This window comes from Phaethon aethereus, assembly GCF_964289735.1.
Source record: "Phaethon aethereus genome assembly, chromosome: 11".
NCBI classification, from domain to species: Eukaryota; Metazoa; Chordata; class Aves; order Phaethontiformes; family Phaethontidae; genus Phaethon; species Phaethon aethereus.
In genome coordinates this window covers 16,413,341-16,430,693 of record NC_138587.1, presented here as the reverse complement: position 1 = coordinate 16,430,693, position 17,353 = coordinate 16,413,341, and the positions used below count along the sequence as shown (strand labels likewise).

Sequence of the window (17,353 nt, the reverse complement as noted above, 5' to 3'; positions counted from 1 at the left end):
GGTTTTGCTACTTATTTGTTCAGATTTTCATGACTTCCAAGTAGCTTCAACATGAGCAGTTTATTTACTTAGTTTTAAATGAAATTTTCTTTCTTTCACTTAGGAAATTTGTAAAGTTTTAGGAATGGTATTTCAAAAAATAAATAACAGACAACAGAATTTCAGCATTCATGATGCATTTTGCTAAAAGCTTGTTTTTATTTATATTAATTTGCAAAATTCTAAAGAGAATGAATTTGTGTTATTTTTCCACATTCTTAAAAATGTGTTTTCCTTTTCTTCTAGTCAAACCATTTCAAAATCCAAGTTCAGGTCAGTATTTTCCTCTCTTGGTCACCTTTTTTTCTTGTGACTGTTTACACGTCATGATGATCTCATATAATTATTCTTTACTTACTGTACTTTAAATTTTACTGTGTCAAAATTCTTCCTAACAGTTACTGGTGAATACGAAAGTAAAGTATCCATGAACAGTCTTGGAAATCAAACTCCCTGACTTGCTTTGCTGATATTTGTGGCTTTCTTTTCACTTACTAGAAGCATTTGGGAATATAAGCTTCTATTTTCAAGTATGATTGCAGACGGGAAGTGTTATAAGGAAAATTAATAGTCCCTGATATTGTAGACACTGGATGTGCCAGTACAAACCCAATAAATTTATTTTGGTTTTATTTTCCAGTTTTATAGGAAATATATTTAGTAATTAGAGAGGATAATTGCAAACATGGAAGAGATAACCTCTTTCTGTTTACAAAGGTTAGGTTTCTCCATGAAGGAACGAAAAAAAAAAGCTGTGTAATTTAAGGTAAGTAATCAAGTGGTAGACTTAGTGAATCACGAAGGGCAAAGACATTCCTGCAGTTGCAGACAACCCACAAAATAAATATTTTTCACAGAAATTTTTCAGTGAGAAAAGGGACAATCGAGAAGGTTTGGCAACATCTGGCATCAGCAGTTTTGGCAACATCTGGAATCATTCCAATTTTTTAACCCTAGTAAAACTGATTTTGGTGTTGGATGTATAGCAAGTAATTCGTTGGTAACAGCAGTGTACTCTCCTTGCAGCAATTAAGAGAAATAGCATACCCAGGTTTATTCTACTAGCCTTAGTGGCTCTAATGACCTACTAGTGCTGACCAGTTGCAAGCAGTTGGAATGAACTTGTGTTCCTTCTGAATAGTTGTGTTTTTTGAAAAAATGCTCCCAGGCAACAGTTAACTGGTGCTTTTCTACACTGAGAGTTTTTTCATGTGACGCTGTGGTTAAGCTTTATTTTGTCATCCCTTTCAGCCAGTGAACTAGTGACAGCATATATATATGCCTCACTGCTGAAAACTGTGGCCAGTGGACATCTGGCCATTTAGCAGGGTAGCGAATAAACAACTAACCTTTTGGAGGTGTCACCATTAGTTATTAAAGCTGTATCATTTCTTGTATGCCTTCTGCTGCAGGAACAGGCCTTAGCTATACCAACTGAATGGACCAATTATGTCCATGTGGACCTTTGAGCTTAACCCTTCACGAGAATTATGAGAGATGACACTGCTTTTATCTCAATAAAGAGAAGCAATTCTGTGTGCTAATGGTCTGTAATTTCTTTTGCTATTGCTTCCAGTTACCATAACAATAGAACAAATGGAACAATTTGTTTAGTATTTCATTAGTTGAGAATCCCAAACAAGCATGATTATTTTGAATGATGAGATCGTCTCCAATCAACCTTATAGCATATTATTTATTGCTATGAAATGTACTCGTGCTGTTTTTTAAAGGAGAAACTCTCATATGAAGTGGTCGCATGAAACTTCAAATACCGGGCAGTGCAATAGACTGCTGTACTACATTCTCCACATTTGGTCTATTTGCACAGTGGGGACTCATAGGAGAATTACAGAGTAAGCACAGTAATGCCTATCTTCTGAACAACGCCCATTATTCATATCTTAACGAAAAAGAGAACTCTAGAAGCTCTGTTAAATGAAAGCTGCTACATCATCTTTGAGAGAGGAGAATTTCTGCTCAAATCTGATGTTTTTAATAGTCCAAGCAGTGAGTAAGAATCAGTCAGTGCTATCCATTTCTATAATCATTGTTCATAATCAACACATCAATTTGAAAGAAAATTTACTTGCAAGCCAGAACGTCAGCAAAGGTTCTCCAGCTGTCTAGATTCTACCACTGTCCTAAATGTTTTGTTGCATGAGCTCTTTGACCAGAATCTGTTCTTGTGGCATTAAAAAACAGAAGTCACGCAGAAGTTCATTCATATGTGTATTGCTGCATCTATTGACAGAAGTTGTGGCAGTTGGCAGTGAGATGTTGGTGTCTTACATATGGATGTTGGTTCACATTTGGAAGTGCTGCAGGGGTCTGCAGCTGCTTGGGGTCTTCAACCATGCTTAAACTTTTTAAGCTGAATTTGATAATGGGAATTCCTCCTTCAACTTTCACGTCTTTACTTGTAGCATTGGAGAAAGATCTATGCCTTTTAACTTAATGAATCCATGTGAGGAGTAGTTTTGAGGCAACAGAGCTCAAAATTATAGTTGTGCCACTGTCTTCTGAACAGATGTGGCTTGCACAATGTCCCAGATCCCTAAAGACAGCTCACAGCATCAGTTATCAGAGAGAAAACGCACTGTGAAGAGCTGCTGGCTTTGCAATGCCACTAAGAACATCTTAGAGTGTGTCAGCTCTTCTATCTCTATAGAGATCTGCAGACTGATGGTTCTCATCCCGTTGCTTCTGGATACCTAAACATCTCATATTTGCAAAATCCATTTTTCTGATGTAAGAATGTAATTTTGGTGTTTTTCATTGGAGTCACTAGTTTCTAAAAAGTTTTGTTTACCTAAAATACAGAAACTCTCAGTTCTGCAGTGAAGTCCTAGATTATGTGTTCAGCTCTCGGGGATGTCCTAGCACATTCTAAGCCAAATGCTAAACCTTAGTCTAATTCTCACTCTTCTGGCCTGATCCTCACTCCAACTTTGGGAAAGTTATTCTACAATGGCAGTACACTGTGTTTCAGAGCAAAGTAAATCAGGACATAGCTTATCAAGGATATCGGTTTGACTGTACACGTCTTTGCCTTTGGATCAAAATAGAAAATGCTTTTTATTGCAAGCTAGCCTGCCTGCTGTACCACAAGTGAGGATAGAAGTTAATCTTTGGAAATATGTTTCTACAGAGCTGGATGGGTACTTGGTCAAGAGAATTATGTCCTAGCAGAATACAGCAATTATCTACCAGTTCATTAAGTGAATGTGTGTATCAACCACACATTATACTAGGAAATATATGGATAAATATAATCTCTGCTGCATATTGGTAATCTGCCAGGTAGAATGTTTTGATACTAGAACAATGTTTTTTCTCCTCACATTGGAGCGACAGAGCTATGGTTAGAGAAAGATGGGGATCTGCTAGTTGAAGAGATTTGTGCACGTTGTCCTCTGTGAAGATCTCTCTTTAACAATTAGCTTCCTCGTTTGTCAGTATGATTATATGATCACATTAACCTTCCAGTCATGCTAAAAGCTGAGTCTATGCCCTGAATCCTGTAACTACAAAAATGAGGAATGGAAAAATAATCTCAAAGGCTTCTATTTTTTCATAAGAAGGGAGTGCTCTGGTGCAATTCTTCTGCCCCATATTTTATAAATTAGAGTAATGAAGTCTAGGGTCTCTCCACAGATGTTAGCACGCGCAATTACAGAAAAATTGGTCTTGAGCGTTAATATTTACTTCTCTGTGAGCTTACTGGTGAAAATGAGGCATGCCAGTTTCGCAGATACAAGGATTATGCATGTGGTTCTAAACAGAAAGTCCAGTTTTGACAAATACCATGTTATAACGAAAAGCTGCTGATACAAAATAATCTGAAAATGAATGTTCCTACCTTTGCATAGGTCTAGTAGCAATACACAAACACGCATGAATAGCAAATAAACAAAATAAACTTCATAGATTCTGCATGACTGTCTGACACTGAGTTCAATCAGACTCAGTACAAGGCTGGATTTCCCATGTGTGGATTCAAATTTAAGACTGGGGCCTAAAGGACCACCTGTTTAGCAGGGGCCCAGCAAGATAAGAATGTTCTTGAATACTGTGTTGTTTTAGGTCAGAACAGGATATTTTTCCTTTATATAGGTAGAATACTGCAAAGGCTTGAAACATCTTAGTAGTGATGTCTGAAACCGGTATTAATTTCCATTACCACGAGTACAAATGTAAGGTGCGTAAGGAAGACCCGGTTAATGCTTGAATGCAATGCCAAGCTCAGTTATTTTTATGGTGGTGGTATTGCACATTGGTTCTATCTTCTGAGGCAGATTTAAGGCATTTCTGATTTTTATATATACTAAATATAGTGCCTGCTAATTCAGACACGAAACATATTAAGAAATTCACCTACTCATTTGTAACAATTTTCAAAAGCCATAGTTCTGTGTGTGTGGTACTGCCAAAGGGGCTGCAGTGCGCTTCCCCGTCTGAGCCACCCGTTCTTCCACTCTTTCTGTGATGCAGCAATACAATGAATTGGATCAGACAACCGACCAGCTAAAATCAACCCAGAAAAAAAGGAATTGGTCTCTACCAGTCAATTCTCAGGTCTGGCTCACTTCATTAGGGCTAGTTTTAGCAAAAGGGAAAGGAGAGAGCAGAACAAGGCGAGCAGACCACCCCTTTCCATCATGACAGATTTATCCTATAGACTGCCTTGATAGTAAAGCTATAGAGGAAAAAGCTAATTCATGCACACTCTTCTCTGAGAGTTCTTTGCTATTTTAAGGCTAGGTCAAGCTTCCATCAGAGTCTGTGCCTGCTCTGTCCCTTGAGTTTTCAATGAAGCAGTTGTCAGTTCCTAAAATTTATTATCTGAGTCCATGGCTGTAGTTCTGGGTGTGTGAATTTTTTGTATGCCTCCCTTTTAGGTAATACCAAATGCTTCCTAATCCTTCTCTTCCTATGACCCAGCAATATATTTTCTTCCTGTTTCACAAATGTAAATGCAACCCAGGGTAAAAAATTGGTTTACTGAAGTTCCCAGAAGTGAAGCAGAGAAATTAAATCTAGCCTTATGAGTCCAAAGCTTGTGACTCGTGAGTCCAGCTCGCATCTAGATGAGGCCTGTTTACTTGTCCTTGATTGTCACACTTACTAATTTCACAAACATTCGCCTACTGACACAATTTCAGGGCGCATCAGTAGAAATCTCTAGGAGTCGCTGACTGAGATTTCTAACATCATAAGGTAGATTTCTAAAAGTTGACCTCAATGTTCCTGCCTTGTTTAATCCTGCCAGAATTGTGCTTGTGGTTTAGCTCAAAGCCTACATTTTCAGACTAAATGTAATTTGAATTCTAAGTTGCTTCACTGGTGTTTCTTTACTGCTGTTAAGTGTATAGGGCCTGGGAAGATATATCTATCTTGTTATCTGTGAAATGTTAAATGCAGCTTAATCTAATTATGTAACAGGCAATTAGAGTCTCCAAAAGTTGTGGTTTACATTTAAAAAATCTATAATAAAATCTAAAAAAGGAATAACAAATTAGCACTCCCTAATCTGCAACTGGTAATAATCTACACAACTAAGAATACTTAGTTGCGTAAATATTTATTTTTTACTTATTATGTGCACATATTTATGAAAATACACCTGCTCACACATCCATACTTGCACTATGCTTTCTACCCAGAAGAAACCTTCGTTAAGTCAGATGTCTTTTCTGTATAATAATAAATTTGTTTTTATTTGAACTTTCAGTCGACGCTGGCGTCGCTGGAATCGATTTAATCGAAGAAAATGTAGAGCTGCAGTAAAATCTGTCACATTTTATTGGCTTGTTATTGTCTTGGTCTTTCTGAACACATTAACTATCTCATCGGAGCATTATAATCAACCTGACTGGCTGACCCAGATCCAAGGTACAATCAAAAATTATTTGTCCTGTTCTTGACTATGGATACTTGCATTCTGTCAGTGCCTACTTTTGTACTTTGCCGTTTTGTTGTTGTTTGCTGTCCTGAAGGATATTCAGGCAGCCAAAGGGAGATACAAGAAATGACTGAACGTATTTGGTTTCCACAATTGCAACACAGCTTAATGGCATACCACCAAAAAACGGACAATAATAAATTTGATATACCTGTACTTTTATTGTTAAATCGTACTTGAAAGAAGAGGAAGGAAATGGTAACTGGCACAGCAGAACATGCTGTGGGCTGTGTTGCTCAAGTTACAGTGTGGACTCAAGCTGTGAGTTGAGCAGACATGGACTGCACGATGGATTGGAAAGGTGACAGTTTATAGGTGGCAGAAAGCTTTATGTCCTTGTGTAACTTCTGCCACTTAGGCATCAAATACAGTCCAACATAAAAAAAAAACAGTACTTCCTTCTTAAGCAAAAGGCTACGAACTAATATAGAAAGTATAGTACTAATATGTTAAAATAAAAATGGTATCTGTAAGACAATTCAAGAATGTCTTTATTTTTTTTTTTTAATATTTTGTTCCAGATATCGCAAATAAAGTTCTTCTGGCTTTATTCACCTGTGAAATGTTAGTAAAGATGTACAGCTTGGGCCTACAGGCTTACTTTGTTTCTCTTTTTAACCGCTTTGATTGCTTCGTTGTTTGTGGTGGCATTGTTGAAACCATTTTGGTGGAGTTGGAAATTATGTCACCCCTTGGAATTTCAGTGTTTCGCTGTGTTCGTCTCCTGCGTATTTTTAAAGTAACAAGGTAAGATTAACTAATACTGCTAACTTTAGGGATAGCTGAAGGGTGATCAGCAATTCTTTTGTAATACTTCATCATGCACTGCTCTTTTACTGGTTTTTTTGGGTTTTTTTGGTGTGTGTTAACACACGCATTTTAATTTATAGGCACTGGGCATCCCTGAGCAACTTGGTAGCATCCTTGTTAAACTCAATGAAGTCCATTGCTTCACTGTTGCTTCTGCTTTTCCTCTTCATCATAATCTTCTCGTTGCTTGGAATGCAGCTGTTTGGAGGCAAATTTAATTTTGATGAAACTCAAACAAAACGGAGCACCTTCGATAATTTTCCACAAGCTCTTTTAACTGTATTCCAGGTAACTTTCTTTCATCCCGTATGAAACATTTTACCTTTGATGATCAGCAGAACTGTTTAAGTGATCATGTTGCCTGAAAATAAAATCACAAGTACTATTTATTCAGTTTGCTTTAAGTAGCATTCTGCTCATTGAATTCAGTACTATAGTAACTCTGCACCATTTGTACCATTTGTTCCATGTCTTATTTGATCTATCTATGCAACATAGCTGTCATAATATGTCACAAAATTAAATCTCCTTTGTCCATCAAATACACGACTAGAAAAAGAGGTGGAATGTTATTTTTATTTTAATAAAATTGTTCTCTTTAACTTCATTAGCTATATAAAATGTCAGCTATTCCCAAGCAGGAAAAAATGAGAAGCATTCTAAGAGCGCATATTTGCCTATGGGTCATATCAGTTACTGAAATATAAAAATAAGTATGAATTTCTTTAAAGAGACACTGTCAGGTTTATTAAAATTTTAAAGCAACTTGTCTGTTAATTGTGAAACGATAGGGCCATACTTACAATTTACTTTTCACTATTCTCCTTTTTAAAATTTTTTCCTATTTGGATACTGGAATTAGCCTAATTGATTTCATCTTTCTAGCCTTTTTCACATTCAGCTTTGCACATTACCCCAGTGTTTGGTTTCAAGACATTGTAGGTGAGTGCTTAAAGCTGACCCTGCAACACTCAACTTTGTGTCAGCTTCCTGTCTCTTTGGTAGAAGTTTAACCTGGTGGCTGCCCAGAGCAAGCAAACAAATCTTTCATTGTAATTTTAACATAAGGTAATCTTAATGAGAAATTTCCTTAAGAGGAAAAGTGTCCACATTTGACCTGACATTGCCCCTTTAAAAAATTAAGGCTGTACTTTCAAACGCAGCTGAGTTCGATTTTATTCAGCTTTTAGGCTGCCTTGTTTCCAAAGGAATGAGGCTTCCTCAGTTTCAGAGTATGGTCAGGAGCAACCAACCTGTTGGGTGCTCAAGAACTATGAAAATCAGCTTGATAAGTTTAGCTCTCCAAAAATGAATTTCGGAAGTTGGCATGCATGAACTGTTTAACTATTTAGAAGGAGAATCAGTATTACATATTTTCTCAGGATAGAATTGATAATTTATAAGTTACTTAGAAGTATATAAAGTGCCCCTATAATCTGCATTGTAACGCTCAGAATTTTTGTTGTAGTACAGGAAAAGTGGAGTTGCCTCATTGTAAACTATCCTTTTAATGAATCAACAGATTTCTGTAAAATTCTTTTAGACTTCTGTGAAATTACGTGAAACAATAGCTAATAAGAAAGTCATGTAATTCTCCCACAGCATTGAACTCCGTTCAGTTTAAAATAGCTACCATTTCAAAAGCTATAGCAGTAGTATAGATGTGTGGTACGTGTATTATATAATTTATGATAAGGTGGCTAGTCCCCGTTAAAACTGAAATTGGGTAGACCTATTTGCAGGACTAACAAATGGCATACACTAGAAAAGATTTGTGCCACTACTTAAAAAAAGAGAGAACCTTAAAACATGTACTCACTTGGTTTTCAAGTGTGATGAACATTTGCGGGCGTTACTACATATGTGGCATTACTGAAAGTCAGGGATCCTACTTTTGCATGCCAATGAAGTTATAGGCTTCTATTTTTATTATTTTTGCCTTTTGCCAAGTTCAGTGTAAATGCTTAGCATAGAATAAAAGCTAGTAGAATTAAATCCAAGCTTTCAGGAGATGGTTATTTAAATGGAAATTTTAAAGCAATGCGTGAAAAGATAATGGTGTTGCTTTACGTATACAGAAGGTCAGCCTTATTGTGTGCTGTGGTTAGAGGAAATGTGTTTCTCTATTGCTCTTTTTTGATGTTGAGTTACTAATAATATATCTGCTTCTTAGATTTTGACAGGTGAAGACTGGAATGCTGTTATGTATGATGGCATAATGGCATATGGTGGCCCATCATCATCAGGCATGATAGTCTGTATATATTTCATTATCCTCTTCATCTGTGGTAACTGTATCCTTTGCAGTCACTGGAAGCATCTCCAAGTGGGGTTGTGTGCCAGGGACATATGCAAAATCTCTCTGGGAGGGAGTAAATTGCAATGTGCTTTCTGCATGTGCAAAGTCATTTAAATAGACTTTTCTTTGTACACCCATTCCCTGATGAACGACTCTGCAGTGATCTCCGAGTCCATCTCCAGCCCCCACAATGGCAGAAAAGAGAGAATTTTTTTTTCTTCCTTGGGTGGCAAAACAGCCTTATTTACCTGCTTGTCTTTATTTGATGTCTCTTCCTCTGAAAATGCATGGATGTAATCTGATCTCTGTGGCAATAATTTCCCGTTCATACTTTTGACGCTTGATATAGCCCTGTAAATTCTGACAGATGCTGACAGTGGAGCTGGTGCAGGGTCCAGATGACAGAAGTCTGCACGGAGAAATGTTGGGTCAGTTAGGATTAAGTAAGCTGAAGCATTCCCCTTCCCTGTCTTCAAGAAATACTTCCTTGGCTCCATGTAGCAACAGAAACTAGTGCTATTCTCAGAAGTTCTTAAAAGATCAGGAGGTGTTAAAAGGGCAAAAACATTCTATTTTTTGTACTATATGGTACTTGTGTCAGTATTTGTACTTATCTGCTATGGACTGAAGTACGGAATTTGATATAGATAGTTGCAGACACAAAAATTAATTTTTCAAAATGCCTGAACAGTCTTAACTTTTAATAGACAAAGTTTCATATTTGAAACTTGCTCAGGCTAGCATAAAGTTGAATTTCATTTATTTAAAAAATATGTCAAGTATTCTGCTCTTTTAAAATCAGTGACCTTAATGGATCTCTGCTCATTTTTACACTCCATGTTAATCTAGTCTATGAAATGAGTTATTTGCACTGCACTCCAGCATCACAGATCTCTATGCTGTAGGTTGGGAACATGTGTTTTATATCTCTCACATTGTCAGTGTTTATGCTGATAATAAACCAAACAAGTATAGTAAAGCATAATGTCCTTAAAATGATTTGAAATAGATATCTTGCTAAATGTCTTCTTGGCCATTGCTGTGGATAACTTGGCAGATGCTGAAAGTCTAAATACAGCTCAGAAAGAAGAAGCTGAAGAAAAGGAAAGGAAAAAAAATGCAAGGTAACATAGCATGGGTGTGCTGAATAAACAGGAAAGGGGAGGAGGAGGGTACTGAATTCTTTCATGAGGATTTTCTGTATATAAATGTCTTTACCATCTTCAAAACTAATTTGACTCAGGAAAAAAAAATGAAAGCGTTTACCTAGACATTAAAATAAGACTCAATTAGTATGATTTTAGATAAATGTGGGTAGTAATTGGGAAAATGGGGTGAATTAAGGACATAATGATAAGCCAACTGATATTTAAACATTGCAGTGGTAGGATTTATTGCTCAATTAGAACAAGAATGTATCTGCTGTTGCCAGTGCACAACTCCCTGTGGAATCAGTTCTCTAAGCCTTATATAGACAAGAAGAAAACCTTCCTTTCAAATCAGTGCAGGCCTATTGAAGTCAATGCAAGTTGTTTGTAGGAGTCCAAGGGCACAGTTTATCCCTCTAGAAAGGAGTAATGATCATGCATTGAATTTTTTACAGATGAGCTTATGGAATTATATTCAAAATGATAATCTTTTACGTGGATCATTGTATTCAAATGCAATAGATTTTATTGCTCTGACACCTGCAACTGTGCAAATAATTATAAATACTATATGGTTTTAGGTATGCTCTCTTAGCTTTTCTTAGAATGGGTATAGTTCACTAAATCTACTGTCTTTACATGACGTGCTTTGTAATTGTTGTTGTATTGTTTTGTAGAAAAGAGAGTCTGGAAAATAAAAAAAGTGAGAAGTCAGAAGGTGACCAAAAGAAGCCCAAGGATAGTAAGGTGTTTATTCTAAAAATTATGTTTTTTATAAGAAGCAGTTTTACTAATTTTGCTAGGGAGTACTTTTCAAGACTACTGTTCATTTTACAATTTCTTTTATGAACCCATCATCGCTACATTTTTTTCCTGGCAAAGGAAACTTAATTCTGGTGCTTTGCATCCTCACAGAATCCCTTAATCCAGAAAATCCCTTTGGTTTCAGGATATCCTGAGAAAGGAAGCTCTTAGAGCGTGAAATAGTTAATGTTAGGAAAATTTAATGTTATTTTAGGATCCCTGTAGGTATTTTGACTGATAAATCCAATGGAAGAGATTAGTGAATGATAAATGCTTAGCAGAATGTTCAAACATTCTTGGTAATTTTTACCAAAGCCTGTTGGTTATATTATCATTCACAGCCAGAAGAAGATGGATACTATAGAAAAATCATCTTTTAAAAATATGCATTAATCTGTCGGCTCTCTGTTTCAGAAAACTCAGGCTGAGCATAGGATCATTTCCCTGACTTCAGATGCTTACTTGGTTTACTTTCTGTTGAACTTTATGCTCCAAGGTGCATTTAAATTTATTTTTCTTCTTGTGCATCTTTTATTGCTGTAGGTGACAATTGCTGAGTATGGAGAAGGAGAGGATGAGGATAAAGATCCCTATCCACCCTGTGACGTACCAGGTATGTGAATACTAGCCAGAAGACAACACATTTAAGTTTGTTTGCTAAAATATTCTAAACTTGCTCTTGCCAAATACAGAATCAATTCCTTTGAAGTCGATGAAGTTGTGCTCTGTTATCAATGGATAAATGGGTCTGTAAGCTGCTAAGTTTATCTTTTCCTGCAGCTTCCTAGACAGTATGAACCACATATCAGAGTTCATACGGTGACCCTGAAGACTGCTGTGGTAATACTATCCGGATGTGAGAGCAAGTTCTAAACTTCTCTGAAACATTTTGCAAAAAAGGGCATTTGAGGGCTGATGGTGTTTGATTACTTTTATCTTAGCTTCTTCAAGTCCAGTGAACATCCTTATCTAAAAAATCAGTTCTGTCTGATTGTCTGGATGCCTACTACAGAAATCTGCCTTATCTTTTGAGCACTCAGTGCTCAACCAGTGCAGTCAGGAGTTGAGCTTAATTGGGGCTCCAGAGCCCATGTGTAGGGGGTGTGAGTGGAGACCCCAGAGGCGGCTGGTCAGGGCCAGTAAACACTATTAGGGCACTCAGGGCACTTATGCACACACCCATATATGCACATAAAGATGTATATAAATGACAGCTATACGAATGTTCATATATTGCTTCATAGATTTTTAAAGCCATGCTATGAATACATATTTCTTACAAGCTGTATATATTTTAATACAAGCCATGCTTTTACATTGTTATGAACAAAACCTCAGTGTTTTTTTATTTTATAGTAAAAAAAGTGTTTAATTTAAAGTAGGTGAAGATGAAGAAGATGAGGAGGATGAACCAGAAGTACCAGCAGGCCCACGTCCCCGTAGAATATCAGAACTAAACATGAAGGAGAAGATAACACCGATCCCTGAAGGGAGTGCCTTCTTCATTTTCAGCAGCACCAATCCGTAAATATAATTTTGAAAAATACTGTTTTAGTCTATCAAGGATTACCAGTGAAGGAACAGGCGTCCTTTCAGTGAGGTTAGGAATAGAACTCCAGTATCTTCAACAGGAGAGAGATTGGCTTCTCTCCCAAAATTTTCTGAATGACTTGGTAAATTAAAAGAATTTGATAAATATATTAATTTGCTTCCCACTGTTGAAGATAATAGCATTTTGTACATGTAGTCTGTCTTAAGAGTACCCTTTGATGTTTATTAGCTATTTAGTATGTTAATCACTGGATATAAAAGGTCTGATGTGAGATCTGAGCATCACCTATATGAGATAGGATTCTTAGTATCCCTAGGAACCTTCGTGGAGCAATATAGGTGAGGATGGAGAAGACAAAATAAAGAGAGAAAGAGGAAAGAAGGAGAAAGGATATATATATTCCTCTTGAGGTAACATTATTTTCTCAGATTCAAGCAAACACTGGCGATAAAGACAAATGATTTAAAAAATCAAGAACAATAATGGTTAGATTTTGGTGGGAACTGGAATCTTTCACCACTCAGTCTAACGCCAGAGCATTTGGAGTTCTACACTGATGAAGATAGCAAGCCTCAGTAGTCAGTAAAAGTCATTACTGATTGTTGGATGGAAGTGAACAAGTGAACTAAATTCAGTTCCTACAGACTGATCATAGCTGTTACATTTCTGTATGTAGCAATTTCAAGAGTAGTCTTAGAAGGGAGCTTAAGAGTTTTTTCACCCAGGAGAATGCTGTCTTCTCAGTGGTAGAGGTCATCACAATTAAGTTTAGAAGATGGTGTGATGACCAAGATAAAAAGTTTTGGGCTTGTATCTTTGTCATTGCACAGGTTGTCAAAATCTCTTCAGAATTTTCAAACAAACTGGAAAGAATGCTGTTTAAACTGGTAATTTTAAGAACACATATGCTGATTGCAAAAATGTTAGATTTGTTGAACATGTCAAATTGCTTTTGGCTTTAATTAATGCTACATATTTTCAGACCAAAACAGCCATCTTAATTAACTAAGATACACTGTGCTCAATTCATCTACTTAGTAACAGGAGAACAAATTTCCCCAAGAACCTTCTGATTCTTCAGCAGATTTTAGACATCTTCAGTGTTAGTTGGCAGAACCTGATCCTGCCTTTTTGCCAGTTTAATCCTGGGGCTACTCTACCAAGGTGCTCAGTAGCATTTGTAATAACCTTGGGCTCTGTGACGCTAAGCATATATACAGTTCCACTTCATGTTATGTGGCTGAAACTTAGCAGCTCTGTAATCTTCAATGCCCATGTGTCATGTAGTTCTATAAGAAAATCCTCACAGGAGATTCTGATATAGGTTGAATCTCTAGCACAATGAGATCTGCAGCCTAAGCCACATCTCACCATATTTTTGACAGCTTTAATAAGAATCAAATCAAACGAGGGATCTGAAATTATTTATTATCTAGCGTTGGTCCTTTTGACACTGGCCTCTGTATGCGCACAGTGGTACAGACACCGGAACATGTAGTGGTATTCATAACCCATTGAAAACCCAACAGGAGCTGGGAAATCCTCTCTCAGATTCCTTTGATAAGTGCATCCTCACTACAGGTGGATAGGACTTTGAATTTATTTACCTTTTTAGAAATCAGAGCAATAACTTAAGCATTTTTACTGCTTTTAGCTGCTGATGGTTGCTCTGTTCTGTCGTTCTTGGCAGAGTAATAGAAAACATGTTGTATATTAGACATCTGCTGAATTCTGTTTGCACACGTGGTATGTTTTTGTATCTCTTCCTCAGAATTCGAGTGGGATGCCACAGACTTATCAATCACCACATCTTTACCAATCTCATCCTTGTCTTCATCATGCTGAGCAGTGTTTCCCTAGCAGCAGAAGATCCAATTCGCAGCCACTCTTTTCGAAATAATGTAAGCCCTTCATTTTTATGTCTAGAAATAAGTATATCCTCCCAGGATAGCAATCCTTTGGGACTAGTGCCTGTTTTTTTCAAGTTAAGAAACTTTCCTTTTCCTTTTTCAAGTCATACTTTTTTTTTTCCCCTTTAAAAAAACATAGATCTTTAAAGACAAGTAACTTTATTGATGGAACATCACAGGTGTCAGAACCATTTATTGTGTACGTAATGTTTTTCCTGTTTGGCCTATTACTATATCAGAATAAAATATGCTCAAGATGAGCATAATCTTTATCATTTTCATACTTTTTCATACTTTTCAGATGGTGTTCCTGACATGCATTTCATGAATCACTCTTAGTGTTTCTCAGTGTTTGATGCTGATTTAAAAATACCAGTTAAAATTATCACTGTTTATAACATGTTGGGAATCGACTCTGACCTGTCCTCTCTTCTCCTTCACTGACTATTATATGGTCTTGGGGAAACTCAGAGTATCGCTCTGTTAGTGAGTGTGTGCACTCGTAAGGATATTACCTCTTCTTTTAAAGAAGCTGGTGTGGCCACACTAATGAGTTTGAGTACCACCACATCGGACCCAAAGATCCTTGGATTCCTGATTGGCCAAATCAGAAACTAAACAAGTTTCACCTGTTCCTAAACTCATATGTAAGATGAGGATCAGAGCATGCCCAACTCTTGCCTTAATTCAGAGTCAAATGCCATTTCAGCCTACATACAAACCCCCAAATTTGGAAGTGTTTCTGCATCCTTTTTTAGATAGATTTGTAGAAACAAAATATTTGTAAGAATATTAATTTCAGAAATGTCTCTATTATTTAGTAAAAGTGCGGTTAATGTGGTAAGTAAATATCTGTGTTCAACTAAAACAAATTCCCGAATCCCCCATTTTAAATTCTTACCATAGTAGAAGACTTGGCTGTTGCTCAAATGCACAATTATTAGACAGAGAAATAAATCCACTCTTGTAATAACTAATGTTTGTCTTGCACTTGTTGCACTTGTGTTGGTGGTGAAGCAAGCCTGTCATGTTACTGTGACTTGTTCATGCTTTAGATTAGGTATGAAATAGCTGAGGTGATGCAACTGGTAATAATCTGTGGGGACTTTTGGGATGCTTTGACAGAACTTCCAGGCCTCTCCTGTCTTGGATATAAATTGATCTGTAGAGATTGCCATGGAGTTAGAGAAACTCTTCTACCTCTTAGAGGAAAGATGGGCCTACTAGGGCAGTAGAGGTTGTATCCCTCTAGTTCGTGCTAGTGTAGATGCAGCCTCTGGAAGTCCTCTTTTGGCTGTTGATCTTCTCTGAATATTTTTTAGTAACATAAACCAAAAAGGTGAAAACTTTCTTCAAAGATAAAAAGAGGTCAAAGCACAAAGAACCTCGTCATGTACTATTCGGTAGACCTGTGTGCTTTTTATATCTATAAGACTGGACAAGTGCAATCTTATAAATAAATCACACTAATGGATAAGAAAAGGAGAGCCGGTGGGCAATACTGAAACCGTTATTGCAGAAAACTGGCTTGAAGGTCTGATAATTGTTTTTGTAGGTAGAGGAGTACTAGGAAAATATAAATGGAGAGTGGTGATAACTGAAAGGATTATTCCTGTTTGGGACACAGGCAGGTAAAATGTGTGAGTGATTTCAAGAAGGCATTGCCCTCGTTGTAAGTATTCACAAATGTGCCAGACCTGGATATTTTTCTTGTTACTACCTTGAATAATCATGTTCCTTCAGCCAGCCAGCTTGGTAAGGGAATGAAAGTTTACAAACTGGAATGCCTTTAAATTATTTTCTTTTAACTCTAGGAATGAATTCCTTACTGATTAATCTTTGTTGAATGGCTTTAATATGTGCCTATTTTTTCAGCCACAGCAAGGGACAGAAGGATGTGATCTTCAACTGAACATGGGGAAAAAATTATTTCCTTTTTATGATCTAATAGGAATACTTTCTTTGTGTGTTGTCTCCATTTTATTTCTCCTTCCCATTATATTAGTTGCTGAACCACAGGAAACACGTTTCTGTGCACAACTGTTTGCTAATTGGATTTCTGGATCCTTGAAACTAAACTAGTAGACTACTGCAGTGTGTGTCGATCGCTAAATTATGTGCTAGCGATATGGCCACCTTGGAAGGGTGAAATCTTGGTTGTACTGAAATACATGGCAGTGTTCCTGTCGACAGCAGTGAGGCTAGTGTCACATCCACAATCTTCTTAAAAGTTTACATATCGCTGTGCAACTGTTGTGGGTTCTTTTAAATTTCCTACAAATAAATCACTGTTGCATCTTCCAAGTTCAAGAAAAGAGAGTTGTAGTGCTGATTTTAAGTAATTTAGTTATTTCTTAATTTGCTTTGTGACACTCTAGCCCAGTCTGTACAGGAACAGTATAATGTAGCAGAAGGTAGAATGATGTGCAATCTAGAAGCATCCATTGAAGTTTTACTTTTTGATACGATGCTTCGGTTAAAAAAAAAAAAAGGCTTATTATTAGTAAGTATTTATTCTTTGTGTAAGATTATGTGTATCTGCTAAAGGCTGAAGAAAGTACCTGTGAGAACTGATAGAGGAAAGTCTGAAATACTTGCCTACTGGGTCCTGTTAACTCTTCAGTGGTGAAATCTAATATCAGATGCCACTGTGCTGAGATACATTTTTAAGTAAAAAAAAATGGTTGCACAATAGCTGGAACTTTAAACTACATTGTCTAAATTCCCCATGTACTTAGACTAATTCAGGTGGTGTTGTGCATGTGGTCTAAATTGTAAAAATTTATTAATAGATGGATTTCTTACTGTGCCACATATTATACCTTG

At 36.8% G+C, this 17,353-nt stretch overlaps 1 protein-coding gene across 1 annotated transcript in view; it reads left to right on the top strand.

Annotated features, from left to right (window-relative positions):
* The window catches only part of CACNA1D (calcium voltage-gated channel subunit alpha1 D), a gene marked incomplete at its 3' end in the record, with an annotated part of 199,580 nt that overhangs the window by 114,461 nt on the left and 67,766 nt on the right, over positions 1-17,353 (top strand). The window contains exons 12-21 of the mRNA XM_082004726.1: positions 286-312; positions 5,774-5,934; positions 6,526-6,751; positions 6,895-7,102; positions 8,988-9,108; positions 10,123-10,237; positions 10,939-11,008; positions 11,609-11,678; positions 12,445-12,589; positions 14,389-14,518. Coding sequence (XP_081860852.1) covers positions 286-312; positions 5,774-5,934; positions 6,526-6,751; positions 6,895-7,102; positions 8,988-9,108; positions 10,123-10,237; positions 10,939-11,008; positions 11,609-11,678; positions 12,445-12,589; positions 14,389-14,518 — 1,273 coding nt within the window. The remainder of the gene's footprint in view (positions 1-285; positions 313-5,773; positions 5,935-6,525; positions 6,752-6,894; positions 7,103-8,987; positions 9,109-10,122; positions 10,238-10,938; positions 11,009-11,608; positions 11,679-12,444; positions 12,590-14,388; positions 14,519-17,353) is intronic.